Source organism: Alexandromys fortis, unplaced genomic scaffold (assembly GCF_014885135.2).
Source record: "Alexandromys fortis isolate MF-2015 unplaced genomic scaffold, M_Fortis_MF-2015_v1.1 scaffold_87, whole genome shotgun sequence".
In the NCBI taxonomy this organism is placed as follows: Eukaryota; Metazoa; Chordata; class Mammalia; order Rodentia; family Cricetidae; genus Alexandromys; species Alexandromys fortis.
This window is the reverse complement of record NW_026067971.1, coordinates 8,076,017-8,094,343: the sequence shown is the minus strand read 5'-3', so window position 1 is coordinate 8,094,343 and position 18,327 is coordinate 8,076,017. Positions and strand designations below refer to the sequence as shown.

General features: G+C 44.9%; 1 protein-coding gene across 4 annotated transcripts in view; it reads left to right on the top strand.

Moving 5' to 3' along the window:
• The first annotated feature begins 195 nt into the window (after window positions 1–195).
• Window positions 196–18,327, top strand: part of Gak (cyclin G associated kinase) — a 54,774-nt gene continuing 36,642 nt past the window's right edge. Inside the window, exons 1-10 of one of the 4 annotated variants that reach the window (XM_050155839.1) lie at window positions 196–487; window positions 4,588–4,649; window positions 5,464–5,523; window positions 6,302–6,416; window positions 8,968–9,110; window positions 10,417–10,542; window positions 12,809–12,898; window positions 14,739–14,874; window positions 15,273–15,385; window positions 17,258–17,348. In XM_050155839.1, coding sequence (XP_050011796.1) covers window positions 343–487; window positions 4,588–4,649; window positions 5,464–5,523; window positions 6,302–6,416; window positions 8,968–9,110; window positions 10,417–10,542; window positions 12,809–12,898; window positions 14,739–14,874; window positions 15,273–15,385; window positions 17,258–17,348 — 1,081 coding nt within the window. In that variant the 5' untranslated portion in view covers window positions 196–342. Of the gene's footprint in view, window positions 488–4,587; window positions 4,650–5,463; window positions 5,524–6,301; window positions 6,417–8,967; window positions 9,111–10,416; window positions 10,543–12,808; window positions 12,899–14,738; window positions 14,875–15,272; window positions 15,386–17,257; window positions 17,349–18,327 lie in introns of those variants that run through there. The other 3 variants (XM_050155840.1, XM_050155838.1, XM_050155841.1) reach the window with 3 other exon arrangements.

Genomic DNA, 18,327 nt, shown 5'->3' with positions numbered 1-18,327 from the left:
CCCCAGCCACCGAGGCTGGACCCGGCAAAAGCGGTCGTAACTCCGGCCAGCGGAAGCAACGGGGCGAGGTTAGGGCCAGAAGGCATCCGCCCCTCTCCGCTCCTCTCCGGAGCCTGACACCCGCGGGACTGCAGCTTCTGCGCCTGCGCGTCCTGCAAGCTCTGCGGGTCCACGCGCCCCTCCGCCTGCTGCGTCGGGGCGGGGCCGCGGCGTAGCGACGCAACCTGCTCTCGGTTTACGTCACGGCGCGGGCGGAAGATGGCCGGGTTGTTCTCTAGCAGCTGCTGACCCGGCAGTGCGGAGCCGGAGCCTGGCTCCCGCTGCCACTGAGTGGCCGCCGCCATGTCACTGCTGCAGTCTGCTCTGGACTTCCTGGCAGGTCCTGGTTCTCTTGGTGGAGCTGCCGGCCGTGACCAAAGTGACTTCGTGGGGCAGACTGTGGAACTGGGCGAGCTACGTCTGCGGGTGCGGCGGGTCCTAGCCGAAGGTGAGATGTAAGGCGTCTCCAGGCCGCGGAAGGCTGGAGCAGCCAGGGAGGGTCGCTGCTGGGGTGTGGTTCAAGTCAGGGCGCGCGAGGGTCCCCACTGTGGGCAGGGGCAGCTAGAAGGATCGTGTCCAGGGTATGAATCAAGTCTGGGTCCGGGAGAATCACTAATACAGTGTGGGTCAGCTCAGGGCCGCGGAGAGTCCTCTCTGTGGGCAGAGTCAGTGGGAATAGTCACTGTTGGGATGTGGACCAGGTCATCACTGTGGAGAGACTGGGGTGTGAATCAGGTCGGGGTGGGGCCTGGCAGGGAAGGGTGACCACTGGGGCCTCTGTTAGGGCCTTTGGAGGTGATTGCTAAGGGTAGGCTGCGTCTGGGTTAAACACTTCCTGGAGGGCAGAGTTCGTACAAGGGTCATGCTAGCAGGTGGTTGTCCGGTAAAGGAGGCCTGGGACTGGAGGGACCACCTCTGTCTGGGGCCAAGGCTGTGACTGGGACTGAAAAAAAAAAAGTTTAAAAAGGTTGAAAGGTGGAGTTAGGAGTTGAGCCCAGTCACTTTGGGGTCATAAGTTAATTATTCTTTGTATTATATCCAGGGTTGCTTTTGCATCAAGGAGACTGGGGATCTCTACAGTCCATAGCAATCGCCCCTGCTCGGTGAGGGAGAGGATAGATAGGGCTTTGTAGTCTCATTTTCTCTTATAGCCTTAGTGTTTGCCTCACCTCTTGACGTCTTATAAGTTACAGGAAGCAAAGCCAGTAGGTGTAACCTTTAAAAACTGTGCTTGGTAGACAGTGCCATAGTCATGTGTCTTGAAGTCAGTCTAGTTTGTAGCTTCCTGAACATCCTCTCTGTTCTTCACACAGGATCTGCAATTGGTATGTGTGGAATCCTGTTCTCTCTTCTGTGATCCCCCCCCCCTTTTTTTTTTTAAATTAGTGTGTATGGACGCCTGCCTGTATCTCGGCAACATCTGTATGTATTGCCTGCTGAGGCCAGAAGAAGGCATTGGATCTTCTAGAACTGGATAGACAGTTGTTAAGCTCGGCATGGGTGCTGGGAATCTAATGTTGTCCTCTCCTCTGCAAGAGCAGCAAATGCTCTTCACTTCTGAGCCATTTCTGTGCCTCCTCCCGCCCACCATCATTACCTTGGAGTGTGCCAGGTCTCACTAGCTGTGAAATTTACCTGCCAAACATTGTTATGTTCTGCCAAATTGCTTCAGGGAGAAAACTGGCCTGTCCCAGTCTGAAGTAGCTCTCAGGTTTGGGGAATCATCCTGTTGAAGTTATCCATGCCGTTTGTGCCTTGTTTAATGTTCTTTACCGTGGAAGAGCAGACGGGATGCTTTGGCAGTAGCTTTGTCACGTATATTCTCCACTGTGAATAGAAACAGATTTGGATGTGATTTGGTGGGAAGACCTCTGGCACTTTTTCCTTCAGAGATGGATTTAATGCCTCCACTAATGGTATGATGGTATGCAATGTTCCCTTTCATCTGTTGGAATGTTAAAGATGATACCATCGGTTTGTTATTCTGAAGATACCTGGCAGTTACCTTCATTTTTCAAGAAATTCAGCCCTGGACTGATGACATAGACCTATAATCCTAGCATGTTGGGAGTCTAAGACAGGAAAATTTCAACTTCAGGGTCTGCCTGAGCTACAGAGTTCAAGGCTGTCCTGGGCTAGTTAGTTTCAAAAACTGAAAAGGGCTGGGTGGTGGCGCCGCACACCTTTAGTCCCACCATTCAGGAGGTAGAGGCAGGTAGGTCTCTGTGGTTTGAAGCCAGCCTGGTCTACAGAGCTTGTTCCAGGACTGAGAAAGGAGAGAGGAAGAGAAGAGACAGTTTGTGGTGGGGCAGTAAACAATGTGAATTCTAGGACAGGTGGGAGGGCAGAAGATTGCTGTGATACCTGGTCAGGGAGCCATGCGGGCCCTCTGTGGTGGGAGGTGGTCCTGATTGGCAGGAGAGGGAGATTTGTGTAAAGCAGGAAGTTTACCCAGACCACACAGAACCCAAGATGAAAAACCAGGAAGTGTGGGCAGCCACTGTCTGTGCCTAGCAGCTCATTCTGCTCTCTGGCCCAGACAGGAATAAAAATAATCAGGGAAATTGTAAGCCATAGATTTCTTCCTATTAAACTTAATATGCTATTTTAAGTTTTTTTCTGGATTGAGACAGTAAGAAATCTGTAGTATTTTACATAGATTATTTAAATGAGTTTTCTGAACAGCAGCCTTAGACCATGGGCCATTGGGATTCAAGCTAAAAGAATATAATAATGAAAGGGTTTTGTTTGTTTGTTTGTTTTGTTTTGTTTTGTTTTGTTTTGAGACAAGGTTTCTCTGTGTAACAGCCCTAGCTGTCTTGAACTAGCTCTTGTAGACCAGGCTGGTCTCGAACTCACAGAGATCCGCCTACCTCTGCCTCCCGAGTACTGGGGTTAAAGGCGTGCACCACCACTACCTGGCATAATGAAGGTTCTTAACGTCACAATTCTTCGAGTTCTGAAAGGGATGTTCCCAGAGAGGTTGAGAAAAATTTCTATAGTCAAATATATTGCTATGTCTCTAAGTAAATGAATAAATATTCTCATTGTTGGCAAATTACACCTATCAATTTATGTCAGATTTTGTCACACAGGAGTTTATGATACACCACGCTTTGTTGTCATAGTTTTTTTTTTTATCAATTTGATACTTGAGTGTGAAATAGATTGTTAGGCAAAACCATAAAGCTGGATAGCTTTCTATTTATTTTGGAACTTGTTCTAAGTCTTCACTGATTTTTTCTTTTTAATTTATGTTTATGACTGTGCCTGTGTTTATGCACTGTATGTGTCCATGATACCTATGGAGGTCCAAAGAGGGCAGCCAATCCCCAGGAACTAGAATTAAGAAAGATTGACCAACTATGTGGCTGCCTGGAACGGGACCCGGGTCCTCTGCAAGGGTGCTTTTAACTGCTGGACCATCTCTCTCGCCTCTGATTTTTTTGTATCTTGTTTTTGTACCTTGTAGCCTTCCTAAATTAGTTATAGTTCAGTTATTTTTCTTTTCTCTTTCTTTTTTTGGGCTGGGAGGGTTGGCATGTCATGGCTAGCATGTAGTCAGAGCAATTGCTTCTTTGCTTCCACAATGCAGTTTCTTGGGAATTGAGCTTGGGTTGTCAGGCTAGGTGGGAAGTTCCTTCATCTACTGAGCCATCTTGCCAGTCTGCCTTTTTTCTTCTATTTTCTTCATTTCACTTCTTTCCTCCCCTCTTTTTCTCTCTATTATTTTCTTTTTGAGATTTTACCAAATTTGCTACATGAAAGATCACTTTAATCTACAAGTGAAAACATCTTTACTTTTGTGATGTAGATGCCTTTGATTTTGTTCTTTGTCTGATTTCATTGGCAAAAGACTTGTATAATACTGAGTGTCAGCGATGTGAATGTGTACCTTGGCCTTCTCCCTGTTCTCATTTTACCACTAACACTGCTGCTGTTGGTCCTTTAGGGACTTCGTTTTATAAGGTTGAGGAAGTTTCTTTCTAGTCTTGGTTTGCTGGCAGTTTTCAATTTTATGACGGAATTGTCTGTTTAAATGAAGCATTGGGGAGGCTGAGGTAGAGAATGTAAATTCAGAGCCAACATAGCAAGATCCTGTTTTGAAAAGCCAAAATATTACAAACTTCCTGAATTCTTTGATCCATCTTTATGAGTGATACTGGCCAGTTTTTTCTCTTCGGATGTCAGGAGAGCATAGTCCACTTTCTTCCTCTGGGTGTTGACATTTTTTCTGTTTACATTAGCTTTCCTTAGTGTTGATAATCCAGATAGAATTCGTCAGTATTACTTGTTTTCAGGGTACTTGCTTTTGGTTTCCTGTTTCTTTCTATTTGCTGATCTGACTTACATTTTCCCTCCCTATCTCTGAGCAGAAGGTATAAAGGGCTGTGGCATAGAAATTGGGCTACAGTTTTTTGTAGGAAGCAATTACTGTCTATGGCCAAAATTTGGTTTGTATTTTATTCAGTAAAGGTATTTCTAAGTTTAAGTCATAGCACTGGGGGGGAAAAAAGTCATAGCACTGACTGACAATTTTTTTTTCAGGAGGGTTCGCATTTGTTTATGAAGCTCAAGATCTGGGAAGTGGCAGAGAGTATGCATTAAAGGTAATAACTAATGATGGGTTATTTTATGGAGATTTTAGTTTTTTATAAAGATATCTTAGACTATTTTCAAGGATGCATCTCTGTTATTATGTGTGTATCAATCAGTTTCAATCTGTTAATCCTTGTTTCCTCCATGTTCTCAGGGCTTGCCTTTATGCCCACAACTCCATCTTACATTGAGAATTCTCTGGGTAGCTTCCTATTCTACCTGGGGGGCTGGTCCACTTTGGAGGGAGGAGGAGTGACGCTGTATAGATTTCATCTGTTCTGCTCCACATTCAAAACAAGGGTCAGGAATTTGAAGAATTCAGAAGCGACTTACCAAATTTACATTCATAACTTGCCTGTAAATAGGTTTAAAGTAATGTGGTAGGAAGTGGTCTCTAGATCTTGATGCCCAATTAGGCAGCTCTGAATTTTTTGCCCTGAGACATAGCAGTAGGTCCAGCTCTGCTTTGATAGTCAAACAGGGGTGTCCTCTCTTGGCAAGTGGGGCATAGCCAGTGGACCCCCAGACCAGGGCTGGTTTTGGCAGTCCACACTGTATGCCTATTTTTGCTGGTGTATACTCTGTCTCCTTGTTTGTCTTGTTTTACTCTGGCCTCCTTTTACTTTTTCTTGGGTCTTTGGAGTATAAAGGTCATTCAAGTCTTCTAAACATCTATGAGATCGGATGTTCAAATGCAGGTAAATGGTATACTATGCTCCCTGAGACTCAGTGTCTCTCAGAAACTGCCCATAATCTCCAGGATGTTTTATCTGTTAAACAAAAGGTAAACAGACCTCAATCTTCTTGTGTGCTATTCCCTGACAGAGATTATTATCCAATGAAGAGGAAAAGAACAGAACCATCATTCAGGAAGTTTGCTTCTTGGTATCCTTTTCCTGGGACTGAGAGTTATTGCCGTCACTAAATGTGTCAGGTTTGACACAGTTCCTGGGAGGCTCCTGTGATAAGTTAAAAAAAAAAATCAGCCTTTTGCTTTTATCAGATTTCCAGATTTCTCATGCAGAGGATTTTTCTCTATTACTCATTCTCACAGTTGAAGTAGAAGTTTCCTAGGTGTTGGGAAGAGGGTTGCCTTTGAAGTCTTCATGCCACAGATGGGTCAGTTATCACAAGGAGAGTCCCACTTTGCCCTTCTAATGACCTGGGCAAGAACTAGTGTATGCTACCATATCAGTGGGCATGAGCGTATACCCAACTTGCTCTTTTCACCCTGTACATACGGTACTTGACGGGACCTTTCTTGCCTTTTCTCTTCTACTACATGTTAAGGCATAGTCTTTACTGCAGATAGGATTTGCTTCCTTTTCTTTCTCGGATGTGCTATCTGATACCCCAGTGACTGCCTGAGTTTTGAGTGGGCACAGTCACTCCTGACCATCTTCCTGTTGTGGAACATGGAGGGCTTCTGCCTGTGTCTCTGGCCTGCTCATATTTAGCATTTCCACTAGCTTCCTGCCACAATTTTCACCTTCTCGCTGTCCTTACTTGCCCCTCCCTCATCATTTTGTTCAGCCTACGTATGCTGAGGCATAAGGCAATGTGAGTATCATGACTTTGGTTTCTTAACACTTATGAATGCTTATTTTTAAGTGCACAGAGTTGTGGACATACTTACTGATATCTTCTTTAACAAGACATGCAGAAAAAACTTTCCGGCCACCCCAACATTGTTCAGTTCTGCTCTGCAGCGTCCATAGGAAAAGAGGAGTCAGACACCGGGCAGGCTGAGTTCCTCCTGCTTACAGAGCTCTGTAAAGGTAAAGTGCCTTGAAGTTTAAGTGTTTTCCGACATGTTTGGATGGTAGTTAAATACTCCCAAGACGTTCTGAAAATACGTTGGTCTTGGCTGAAAGAAGCAAACAACTATCCACTGGTGTTTGTGTTGTTTGGAATATGCTTTTGTGTGTCCTTCATGGATTATAGGTTCTTTGTTTGTTTGTATGTTTTGAGACAGTTTTACTATGTAGGTCTGGTTGGCCAGGCTAGACTTGAAATCACAGATACCTACCTCTGCCCCCCAAGAGCTGAGATTAAAGGTGTGTGCTGCCATACCTGGCCTACCTACCTCTGCCTCCCAAGAGCTGAGATTAAAGGTGTGTGCTACCATACCTGGCCTTAGGCTTTAGATTCTGAAGAGCAGGGTCTCATCATGTCCTTCTCCTGAAAAAGGTTAGGCAGGCATGCAGTGGAACCTCAATGTCCTCGTATGTGAACTGGAAAGGACACATACACAGGCCCATAAGTGGCATGTCCTTAGATAGTGCAAATAGTGCTTTCTTTTGAGGAATGGAGGAAGCCTTTAGCTGGCTTGCAGCCTTATCCAAGTCAAACCTAAGAAAGCATCAGGAAGACTCTTTGATCCACTGATGGGACACGCCTCAGATAGATCCGTAGGGACAGAATGGGTTGCTTAAGTTGTTGAATTAGGAGCGGCAGGGCTGCGTCCCCGGCACCCGGCCGCCCGCATGGCTAGTTTATACCCAGAAATAATTACACGGAAACTGTATTCTTTCAAACACTGCCTGGCCCGGCTAGGCCCAGTTTCTTATTGGCTAGCTCTTACATATTGTTCTAACCCATTTCTAATATTCTGTGTAGCCCACAAGCTGGCTTACCAGGGAGGATCTTAACCTGCGTCTGTCTGGAGCGGGAGAATCATGGCGACTCTCTCACTCAGCTTCTTTTTCCCAGCATTCTCCTCTGTCTACTTCGCCTACCTAATTTTCTGTCCTATGAGGGCCGAGGCAGCTTCTTTATTATTAACCAATGAAATCAACAGATAAGATACAAGACCCACCTCCATCATTAAGTGACTATGGGTAATGCCTGAGGTTAGTCTTTCCCTTGCTGGGTGTGGTATTGCACTCCTGCAATCCTAACAGTAGGGAGTTGAACCCCATATTCTGGCTATGAAGTGGAATTGACCATTCAAAAATAGCAAAGTCCATCACAGAGCTCCACTGCTGAATGTCTGCCAAAATGTTGTCATTCCCAGTGTGGTCTGGACTGTGTGATGCCTATGCTGAGGGAAAACTGTGGTACAACTGGCTGCTTATGTGTCCACCTGAGCAGTGAGTGTTGGGACAGAAGAGGCCCAGAGAGGAAAAGGAGCTTGCCACACGTGACCATCTGAGGTCCATCAGTCCTTAAGACACACGTGGTGAGAGAAGAGGACAACTTCCACAAATTGTCCTCCGACCTCCTGTGTACATTGTCACCACACACCCACGTGAAATTTTTAAAGATGTAATAAAAAATAAATGTTTTAAAAAATTTAGCATGTGTATGAGGATTTTACCTGCCTGTGTGTATATGTGCCACATATGTGTTAGTGCCTATGATGGTCCGAAGAATATCAGGTCCCCTAGAACTGGAGTTATGGATGGTTATGAACCACTATGTGAATCCTAGGAAACAAACCCAAGTCCTCTTCAAGAGTAATAGGTGCTCTTAACTGTTGAGCCATCTCTCCAGCCCCAAAATAAATGAACTTTAAGATAGCCTTGTGGCTTATTTTGGTGGCATACGTATATGCTTTCAAAAAGGCAAGTTTTTGTAATTCTGTATCAAAACAATAAAAATCTCTTAATTCTTACCAAGAATGAGCTATCAAATGCGCCAGTTAAAATTTGCATTATGATCAGTCTGACATAGAGCTTAGGTGGACAAACCCGCTCCTGCCCCTTGGAGCCTGCCCGTGTTTCACCAGGGTCCACTGTTCCTCTGGATTTGTAAATAGATTCTGCAAATCAAGGGTGTTGGGAGCAGAAATAGTTTAATCCTGCAAGAGTTAGAAGCCAGCATGGGGCTACCAGCAAGCCATGGTGTAGTTCTGGACCAGGGGACTGTAGTGAGGAATTGTAGTGAGGGTCAGGGTTTCTGCTCTGCCTCTGCTGTGCTGTGGATATAAGCCTAGAACTTCTGGTTTGTGATCATTCTTTCAGTGACCTTGGTCACTGCCTCTGTCTTAGCTGCTAGAACTTTTCCCTCTGCCTTCAAAGCTTTCTCATATGATGGTTTTTGCTTCTTATTTTGTCCCAGTGATGCTTCAAACCATTTCCTTCCCCTCCCCTCCCTGGAGCAGGGGTAGTTCTCATACCCAGAGTTACAAGGACCCCCTTTTATTTGCCTTCTTACAGAAGTTTAAGGAGTGACCAGAGTGGCACTGACTGGGTATACACCCTGACGAAGGCCTTAGAAATGCCGCTCCCACCTGGGCTGCCATACACAGAGACAGACCAAACCTGTAAACAAGTAGAGAATAGCATTCTGAACCCCAGGGTGACTAAATTCACTTGTCTTCTTTAGGACAGCTGGTGGAGTTTCTCAGGAGAGTTGAATGTAAAGGCCCTCTGTCCTGCGACAGCATTCTGAAGATCTTCTACCAGACATGCAGAGCAGTGCAGCATATGCACAGGCAGAAACCACCCATCATCCACAGGGATCTCAAGGTACCAACTGGGTTACGTTCTGGCTGTATGTCGTCACACTCTGTTCTCCTTCTAGTCCTTGTGCCCCTCATGCTTGGTCAGCTGTTTGCTCAGCTATTGTCCAGTCATTCTAAGCTTCTCAGTTGCCTTTGCTCACAGAATTGCTGCCATGGTGCGTTTCTGACCTTGGTGGGGAATCACTTACATGAAAAAACTTCTGTTGTGCATCTCCAGCTATGGGCGGTGTGAGTGTACCACAGCCTAGCTGAGGGTGGCACCTACCTGTCTGAATTACTGTGTTTTTTTAACTGGTGTAGCCGGGCTGAGGAGTATAGTCATTTTAGTTTCTTTCACCTTTTTCTGTTATTAATGAAGTTGAGTATTTATAGCTACCAGCACCTTATTCTTTAGTTTCTTTTTATTTTGCTTTTTTCCCACTTATTCTTTTCCCTTTGCTTATATATTTGACTTACTAGAATTCCTGGTATATTATTGAATAAAACCTTTAAAGTTGTATTGCCATAGCCTAGTGTTCATTCCCCTGTTGTGTCTATTAAAAAAAAAAAAATCTGAAACTGGGTTGTTGAGATGGCTCAGCAGGTGAAGGCATTTTCTACCCAGCTTGATGTTTTAGCTACTTTCCTACTGTTGTGAAGAGACGCCATGACCAAAGCAATTTAGAGAAGAAAACATTCGGTTCCTTGTAGTTTTAGAGGTGAGTCCATGACCATCATGGTGAGGAGCATAACAGCAGACAGGCAAGCAGGCGTGATGTAGAACAGAATAAGAACTTAATTTACATCCTGGTCCTCAAGTTGGAGGCAGAGGTAATCGTGGGGAAAGACTGGGAAAAACAGAATTTTGAAACCTGAAAGCCCATCCCCTCTGACACACCTCCTCCAACAAGGCCACACCTCCTATCCCTTCCCAAAACAGTTCCACCAATTAGAGACCAAGCCTTCAAACCTTTGGAGCCTGCCCTGGAACTAGTTCTTGTAGAGCTCACAGGATCCACCTGCCTCTGCCTCCTGAGCGCTGGCATTAAAGGCTTACACTACCACCTCCCGGCCGCCAGTTTCATTTAAACCACCACACCTGACAACTTTGAGTTGATTTTTAGGCTCCATGTGACGAAAGGAGAGAACTTGCTCTCTCTGACATCCACAGATATGCTGTAGCATGCATACACCTCTTTACACACACAAAAAATCATTCATTCTTTCTTTCTTTTTTTCTTTCTTTAGACTTGAAGACAATGTGGTTGTTGGTGGTGGTAGGTGTATGTGTGTTTAAAAAGTGAATATAATCGTCCTTTGGCATTTTGCAGGTTGAAAACTTACTGCTTAGTAACCAGGGGACCATTAAGCTGTGTGACTTTGGCAGTGCCACAACTATCTCCCATTATCCTGACTACAGCTGGAGCGCCCAGAAGCGAGCCATGGTGGAGGAAGAGGTGAGGCATGCATTTGAGTCCCCCTCTGAGTCTTCAGGTACAAGTCTGAGTATGACTTTATAATTAAAAATTCTTAGCAGATTCCCTGCTACTGTATCCTGGGAGCATGATCATCTTCCTGGCTTTACTCTGCTAATTTGTAGCCACAGCTTTAAACAGAATGGATAATTCATTTGATCTCATACTATTGTTATCAACCTACCTTTAAATATCTTCATTCTGTTGATTTCTTAGAATTATTTTTATTGTCTTAAATATACACAACAAGTTTTATTTTAATATTTTAAGTCAGATTTCAGTGGCATTAAGATGCACACATTAGGGACTAGAGAGGTGGCTCAGAGATTAGGAGCACTGGCTGCTCCTCCAGAGGTCCTGAGTTCCAGTCCCAACTACATGGTTGCTCATAACCATCTATAATGGTACCCTCTTCTGGTGTACAGGCGTACATGAAGGCAGAATACTATATACATAAATAAATAAATTTTGTTTGTTTGTTTTGAGACAGGGTTTCTCTGTAGTTTTGGAGCCTGTCCTGGAACTAGCTCCTATAGACCAGGCTGGCCTTGAACTCACAGAGATCCGCCTGCCTCTGCCTCCTGAGTGCTGGGATTAAAGGCATGTGCCACCACCACCCAACTCAAATAAACAAATCTTTAAAAAAAGAAAAAGATACTCACATTATTGTGCAGCTATCTCCAGTTTTTTTCTGTCATTCTAAACTTAGGAAAAAGATGTAATGTCATTTGGATGGCTGAAGATGTGGCTCAAAGCATAAGCAAGGACCTAAATTCAATCCCTAGTATAAAATAATTATTTAGAAATATTCTTTCTTGAGAGGCCTGCAGCTTAGTTCAGGTGAAGTCACTTCAAGGCCAGATTGCCTCTCAGGAGAGGACACTTGCTTCCTAGGGATGCATCTGTGGAAGAAGAGGCATAACTACTCTGGTATAATGCCTGTCAGGGACAATTGTATTTATTGCTTAGCATGATGCAGACCTTATTAAAGGCAGGATTTCTTGGCTACTTGGAGCCATGCTTGTTGGATCAAGTGTGTCCTTATCTTTGCAAAGATGATGCAGAATTTCCCTGTTGAGTTTGAAGCCCAAGAAGGATACTTGAAAGCCCTGCCCTTGCTGCTCAGCATTCGTCCCACTGTACAGCCCACTGTATATGTGGTGTCTCAGTTTTCAGTATATCAGAGTTGTCAGTCACCACCCCTGTGAGTGAAAACCATTCAGGGCAAGTTTGTATTTGGATCATCAGTCCAGTCTAGTTCCTTTTGCTTAGTGATCCTTTTCCAGTGCCCTGCCTATCTGGGACATGTGGATACAGTCCTGCGTCCTTTCATTATGCCCGTCTGTTGTGTGTAGAGTTCAACTCCTTTCTCCTAGCTTCTGGTGTCCTGCAAGTCTCCTTCAGTGCTGATGACTCTTTTTAACCCATCTTTGCTGTCTGCTACTGACTGTAGTACTCTGCTCATCTCTGAAGTTAGGGGCCCTAGAACCTGCTTATGTATTTGTTATTCATAAGGTCTTGGATACCATTTTTCCCATGGTCACGATTCAGTAGGTCTATTTTGGTGGAAAATGTCCTAGATTTGCTTCACAAGCATCTGGATTCTTTTGACATTTACCATCTGGTATGGTTTTAATGTGGTTTGTTTCTCCAAACTTATACTGAGCTTAATCCTCATTGTGAGGTATTCATAGTGTAGAATCTTACATCAACTATGGTGTTTAGAAATGGACCCTTTTAGAAAGGATTTAGGGTTAGATAAGGTCATCAGGATGGAGCCCAGTGTTTGAATTCTGGTGGCTTTCTAAAAAAGACCAGAAGACTTCATTATTTCTTAGGTTATACAGGCTATTTCCCAACTAGAACTCATCTGGAAGCCTCTTTAGTATTTAGTATTTCCTTTTGCTCATCGTGTAAGCTTTGATCACTCTGGAAGAGGTTTCTCATGCCGGGTATGTTTGTTTACTTTGAGGAAATAAAATAGTCCAGTGGGTTAATACTTTGACTTGATTCCTTTCATTAATCCTGGGTGGCCATGAGAGATTACAATTTCTGTAAGGAAAGTAGTGGTGCAGCATTGCATTGCCAGAGGAGTGGCCAGAGGTCCTTCCAGAACACAGTGAGAGGAAAAGTCACTGTGTTAGCCTTCAGTAGAAATCTTAGAAAGTTGTAGGGTCTCTGTGTAAAATAAAATTAAAAAAAAATAATGCTTATGTCTAACTTCCCCTGAAATATTTGTTTTCTTCAGATCACGAGGAATACCACACCCATGTACAGAACGCCAGAAATTGTAGACCTGTATTCCAACTTTCCCATTGGCGAGAAGCAGGATATCTGGGTGAGGCCTGAGTCCTTCTCTTGCTGGTGCCTGGTCAGTTAGGTCATGGCAGGAGCTGCAGAGGCTTCATGTCTCATCAGCTCCCCTCTCTTATTTTCCCTGCCCTTATCAGTTGTGACTGCTACCAGAGGTGAATTAACAGAGCAATTGAAGGGGAAGCTGGAAAGACAGATGGCTTAGTGGTTAAGAACACTTGTTCCTCTTGCAGAAAACCCAGGTTCGATTCCCAGTGCCCATATGCTGACTTACAGTCATCTATAACTCCAGTTCAGGTGACCTAAAACCCTCTTCTGACTTCCAAGGGCAAAAGACATAACATTCATAAACATAAAATAAATAAATCTTCAAAAAAATAATAGAGCGATTGAAGTAACAGCATGACTTTGAGTCTGCACAGGCATCTCATGACAGACAATACAGACAATTTTCACTGCTGTTCTACTTCTGGAGTCTTGAATTCCAGGCCCAGGGATGTCTCTGCAAGGGTACCTAATACCCTCTGGGACTGTGTCATCATCCACAGACATCTACTTTTCTTTCACACCGGTACAGTTGACACAAGAGACCTCTGTGACCTCAGGTCTGTCCCACATGTATAGTAATCAGTCACTTACAAAAGGATGTCCCTGGGGCATTCTTAGGCTGTTTGCCAGCTGTGGTGTCAGGAGCCCGACTGCCCACTTCCACCCCTCTGGACAACAGCAGTAGTCACAGATTGTTTTCTCGTGCTTCTAACTGACTGACTAGAAGCCTGGCTTTCCACAAACCCCTCCTGGGATTAGGAACACTCTTGTGTACATTTACTAGTTTATTATCACAGAGGATATCATAACTGATAATGATGGAGGGATTCATAGAGCCTGTAGGAGAGTAGGTGGGGGTCTCACTACTCTACCAAAGTGTACCACCTTCTGAGATCTTCTATCTGCTCAGCTGTCTGAGAGCTCCCATGAATCTTGGCATTTGCATTTTGTGGAGACCTTATGGTTGATCACAACATTGGTCAGGGTCAGTCAGTTTAACCCTCATTTCCTCTGTCCTCTCAGAGATTGAGGCCTCTAATCCTGATTTTTGTCTTGGCTTTTCTGGTGACATGCCCCACTTTGAAGCTACATACAGATGGCCAGCAATCAAGGACTTTAGGAGTTATATGGTAGGAAATAGAAGAAGACTAATTATATAATTTCGCATGACCCCTGTTTACACACTGAGCTGGACCCTCCTTGTGACTAGAGCTATTATTTCCCTAGGGACACAGACAGTGGTGGCATCATCAGCCCCCAGGCACTGTCAAGGACTTATGTATTTGAAGTTTATAGGGGCCAGTGCTAACCCCACTAATGAAGACACATCGTCATTAATTTCTTAGTCCACCCTAGGGTATTCTCAGCACACATCTGGATAAAATCCCACTGCTTCAGTTTCCCCCGTTCACACTGTTGGGTGTAGTGAGTAGGACAAACCATTCCCATGGACGGAATTGCTGTTACTGGCCCATCTTGCCAGATTGACTTTTTAAATTTTAAATTACATGTATGTGTGAGTCTGAGGGTAGTTGTGTGTGTGTGTAAGTACTAGTGCCTGAGGAGGCCAGAGGCATTAAATCTCCTTGGAACTGGAGTTACAGGTGGTTGTAAGGTGCCAGACATGGATTCTGGAAGAGCAGTTCTTTTGTCCCCTCTGCTGATGACCTTGGCTCCTGGGTCCCTGCACAGCCTCTCGTTCCCTTTGTAATTGCACAGTCCTCCCACCCTCAGCACTCAGCCTCTGTCCTCCCTGCACGTTCTCATTCCATCGTTAATCTGCCTCTCAGACCCTGCTCTCCGTGTTTTCCCCACAGGCACTGGGCTGTATCTTATACCTACTATGTTTCCGGCAGCATCCTTTTGAGGATGGAGCAAAACTTCGGATAGTCAATGGGAAGTACTCCATTCCTGTGAATGACACTCGTTACACAGTCTTCCATGACCTTATTCGTAAGTTCCTGTTGTGAATTTGCTTGATTTAGAAACCTGAGGAAATGAGCTTCCCTGTTGGGTTTTAGGTGCAGCTGCTCATCCTTTGGCCATGTGGTCCCACATTTGCCTCTATAGCTGATGTTCTGACAGCATCTTGGGGGCGGGGGGCTTTCTCATGGAGCTGCCACCTGCCCACCCCTCTGGTGAGCTTACGGTATTCTGAGTGGCCACTTCTGATAGACCTGTTTAGTTTTTGTAGATATTCTGTCATTCTCTCCTTTGCTTCTGAAGTCAGTACTATGGGTAAAGTATATGATCTTTGTTCTGTAGCCTTTGCAATAGCAGGTGGTGCTGTCCTGTGGAGGCCCAGGGCTGTAGGTGATATGGGGCTAAATTGTGTTATTATTTTGCCTTAGGTGCAATGCTAAAGGTCAACCCAGAGGAGAGGCTGTCCATTGCTGAAGTTGTCCGACAACTTCAGGAAATTGCAGCAGCCAGGAATGTGAACCCCAAGGCCCCCATCACAGAGGTAAGGACATCGTGAGACTCTGTTGTCCATGCCTAGACCTTGAAGGTGTTGTGTATTCATTCTCTCTCTCTCTAATCTTTTGTGGGTTTTTTGTTTCGTTTTTTTGTTTTGAGACAGGGTCTCTCTGTGTAAATTTGGAGCCTGTCCTAGCACTCACTCTCTAGATCAGACTGGCCTCGAACTCATAGAGATCCACCTGTCTCTGCCTCCCGAGTGCTGGGATTAAAGGTGTGCGTCACCACTGCCCAGTGGTGTTGTGTATTCTTGGCATTAGCCTGAGGCTCCTTTATCTGGTCTAACTGAAGTTACAGGCCCTCACAGACTCACAACAGGCACTCCTGTGGGTCCTGGCTCAGATGGTCTCAAACTCTGGAATGCTCACTTAGATGAGCCAAAAGAGTGGCTCTATCATATCATCTGGTAGGTTTTTTTTTGTTTGTTTGGTTTGTTTTTTTTCTGGGTTCAGGTGGTATTTGTTAGTATCTATATCTCACAGTTTCTGGGGGTGTGGTTTTACTCATCCCCATACTTAAGACAGGATCAGGGCATATGATTGCTGGCCATCCTCTGCCTTGTGTCCTATTGTTGTACTGAGGCACCTTCTGTAATGTACTTGGGAAAAGCAGGCAGTCCGAGAAGACGTTGTGGCATGTGGACCAGGAGTCTTTCTAAAACAGCCATAAATCTAGCCTACACCCTCAGGATATAGGTAGGTCCTTGAGCATCTCTAAGAATCCAACATCCATGTCTACCTATGCACAGCTCATGGCTGAGGCCTGATTCTGCTGCCCTACCTTCTAGCTCATTCCTACAGTGAGGAGACTAAATTCCTGGTTATAGTTTTGTCCGCTTCCTGTTGTTGGTTCCTTCACCCCTAGAAGCAGAGCTTCCCCAAGTCTATTGATATTGAACTATTTATCAGGGTGGTTAAGGTCTATGCTGCTGAAGGGCAGGGTATAATGTGGAAGAGAGGACGTTTGGATATACTGGTCTGAGTCCTCATCTGTGGGTAGGGATCCTCAGAGAAGTTGTGGGGAGAAGAGGTCTGTGACTCCTTTAGGAGAACCTGCTGATAAGACCCTTTCTATTGGCACTAGAGGGATCTCAAAACTACAAACAGTGTGTACTGAGGATGGCAGGTTGATGATATGGATGCTTTTGACAAGTTTCTTTGGTTGATCAGGTTGATGGTAATAGGTCAGAAGGACAAAGAAGGCATTGGGGGATTGCTTTGTGGCAGGGCTGCCTGGGGCCTGTCCTGTTACCTTTGGTCCTTTGCAGGAGTGTTTGATGGCTGTCTTGGAGACCACTGAAAGGTAGGATGCAGGACTGTGGGCCTTGTTCCTCATAGTGTATCGGAAGAAGTACTGTGCCAGTGAAGACACAAAGAGTTTTATGATTGTAGTGCTTAGAGAACTCATGAACTTTCTTTGAACCAGCCAGCTCTTTAGACAATATGCACTATGGACTGAATTCAAAGAATAATGCAAGCTTGGTCCAAGGAGCCACACAGCACTAGGTATTAGTGTTCTGGGCTGCATGCCTGATACATCTACTGAAAATGGTCGAGTAGATTTGGGAGGAAATGGAATAGGAAGAATAGATTTTATGTCCGTAAAGGTCTAGATATGTCTTCATAGGATAAAGGTGTTAGCATTTGTCTGATGATACTCCCTAGGTTACCCTGAATGTTGTTTTAGAGCTGTGGAAGTTTTGTTTTATTTCTACCCCTGCCAAGACTCCTGTGTGTTATCCTTGTGTAGAGTAAAGCAGATGGAGGTCTGCTCATCAACTGAGGGCACGATGCTAAGTGCAGGTGCAAACGAGCTCTGGCTTTGTTTGAAGCTGACGCCATGCTTTTGAATCTTACAGCTGCTGGAACAGAATGGTGGCTTTGGGAATTCAGGGCCTTCAAGAGCACCACCTGCTCCTGGGGGCCCTGTGAATAGCAGTTACGGTGGAGGTAAGTGCCCCAGCCTAACCACTGGCCTTTCTCACCGGTTGTTTACCAGGTGCCAGTATTCATCAGAGCAGATATCAAGGGTTTTTCAGCTGGTGATTGGCTCTACCATTCTAAAGAACTCATAGTTCTTTTGAGCCTTTGTGTTCAGAGTAGAATGCAGAATTTTACAGGGCATTTGTATTCAAAATCAGCCAAGGTAAGAGTTCTCAGGGCAAGATCCAGGAGAAACAAATTTGGAGCCACATTAGCACTTCATAAAGCAAGGGTTAACTCACTTGCCATTCAGGATATAATGAAATAAGTCTTCCAGGCATGGTTGACCATAGTCTCTAGCTCCTCTGGAGGGTACACTGTATCCTGGACATCTGCACAGTTCAAAACCTACGGAAACCCTTCATAAAAGAAGACCTTCCAGGGTGCCTCTCAGAAATTATCAAGGTCAAACCTGCTTTAGACAAGGTTAGCAGATGATACCTTATGGTCACAGAGTACTACAGGTGCCTGCCTACTAGGGGGAGAGAAGGAGAGAGATGGGGGTCCTAGGAGCTAGAGTGCAGTAGGAAGGGTTGAGGGCTGTTCCTGCTGGTTTGTGAAGGCGAACCACAGAACAGTGGTCTTCCATCTCATGTGGATGGTCACCTTAAGAGCATCAATGAGGGAGAGGAGGACTCTGAAACAGATATGGTCTTGAACTGACTGTGGAATGAGTCATTTTCTAACCTCTCTTTTGTGATATCAAGGACTAACTGTGTCCTTCTCTAGATCTTTGTTTCCTAGAGAGGAAGTTCTTGTCTCCAATGATTGGCTACTGCAGTGTCCTGGTACTTGAGGTTTTTACACGGTGCCTAGCATGTGTGGTACAGTTGTAGACCATGGAGAGTGGGTCTCAGGGTGTCTTTTACATCATGCTATATGGGTTTACTGTTTGTGGAGCTGTTCAGAGCCTAAGTCACATCTGTGTTAGCTCTACCACCACAGT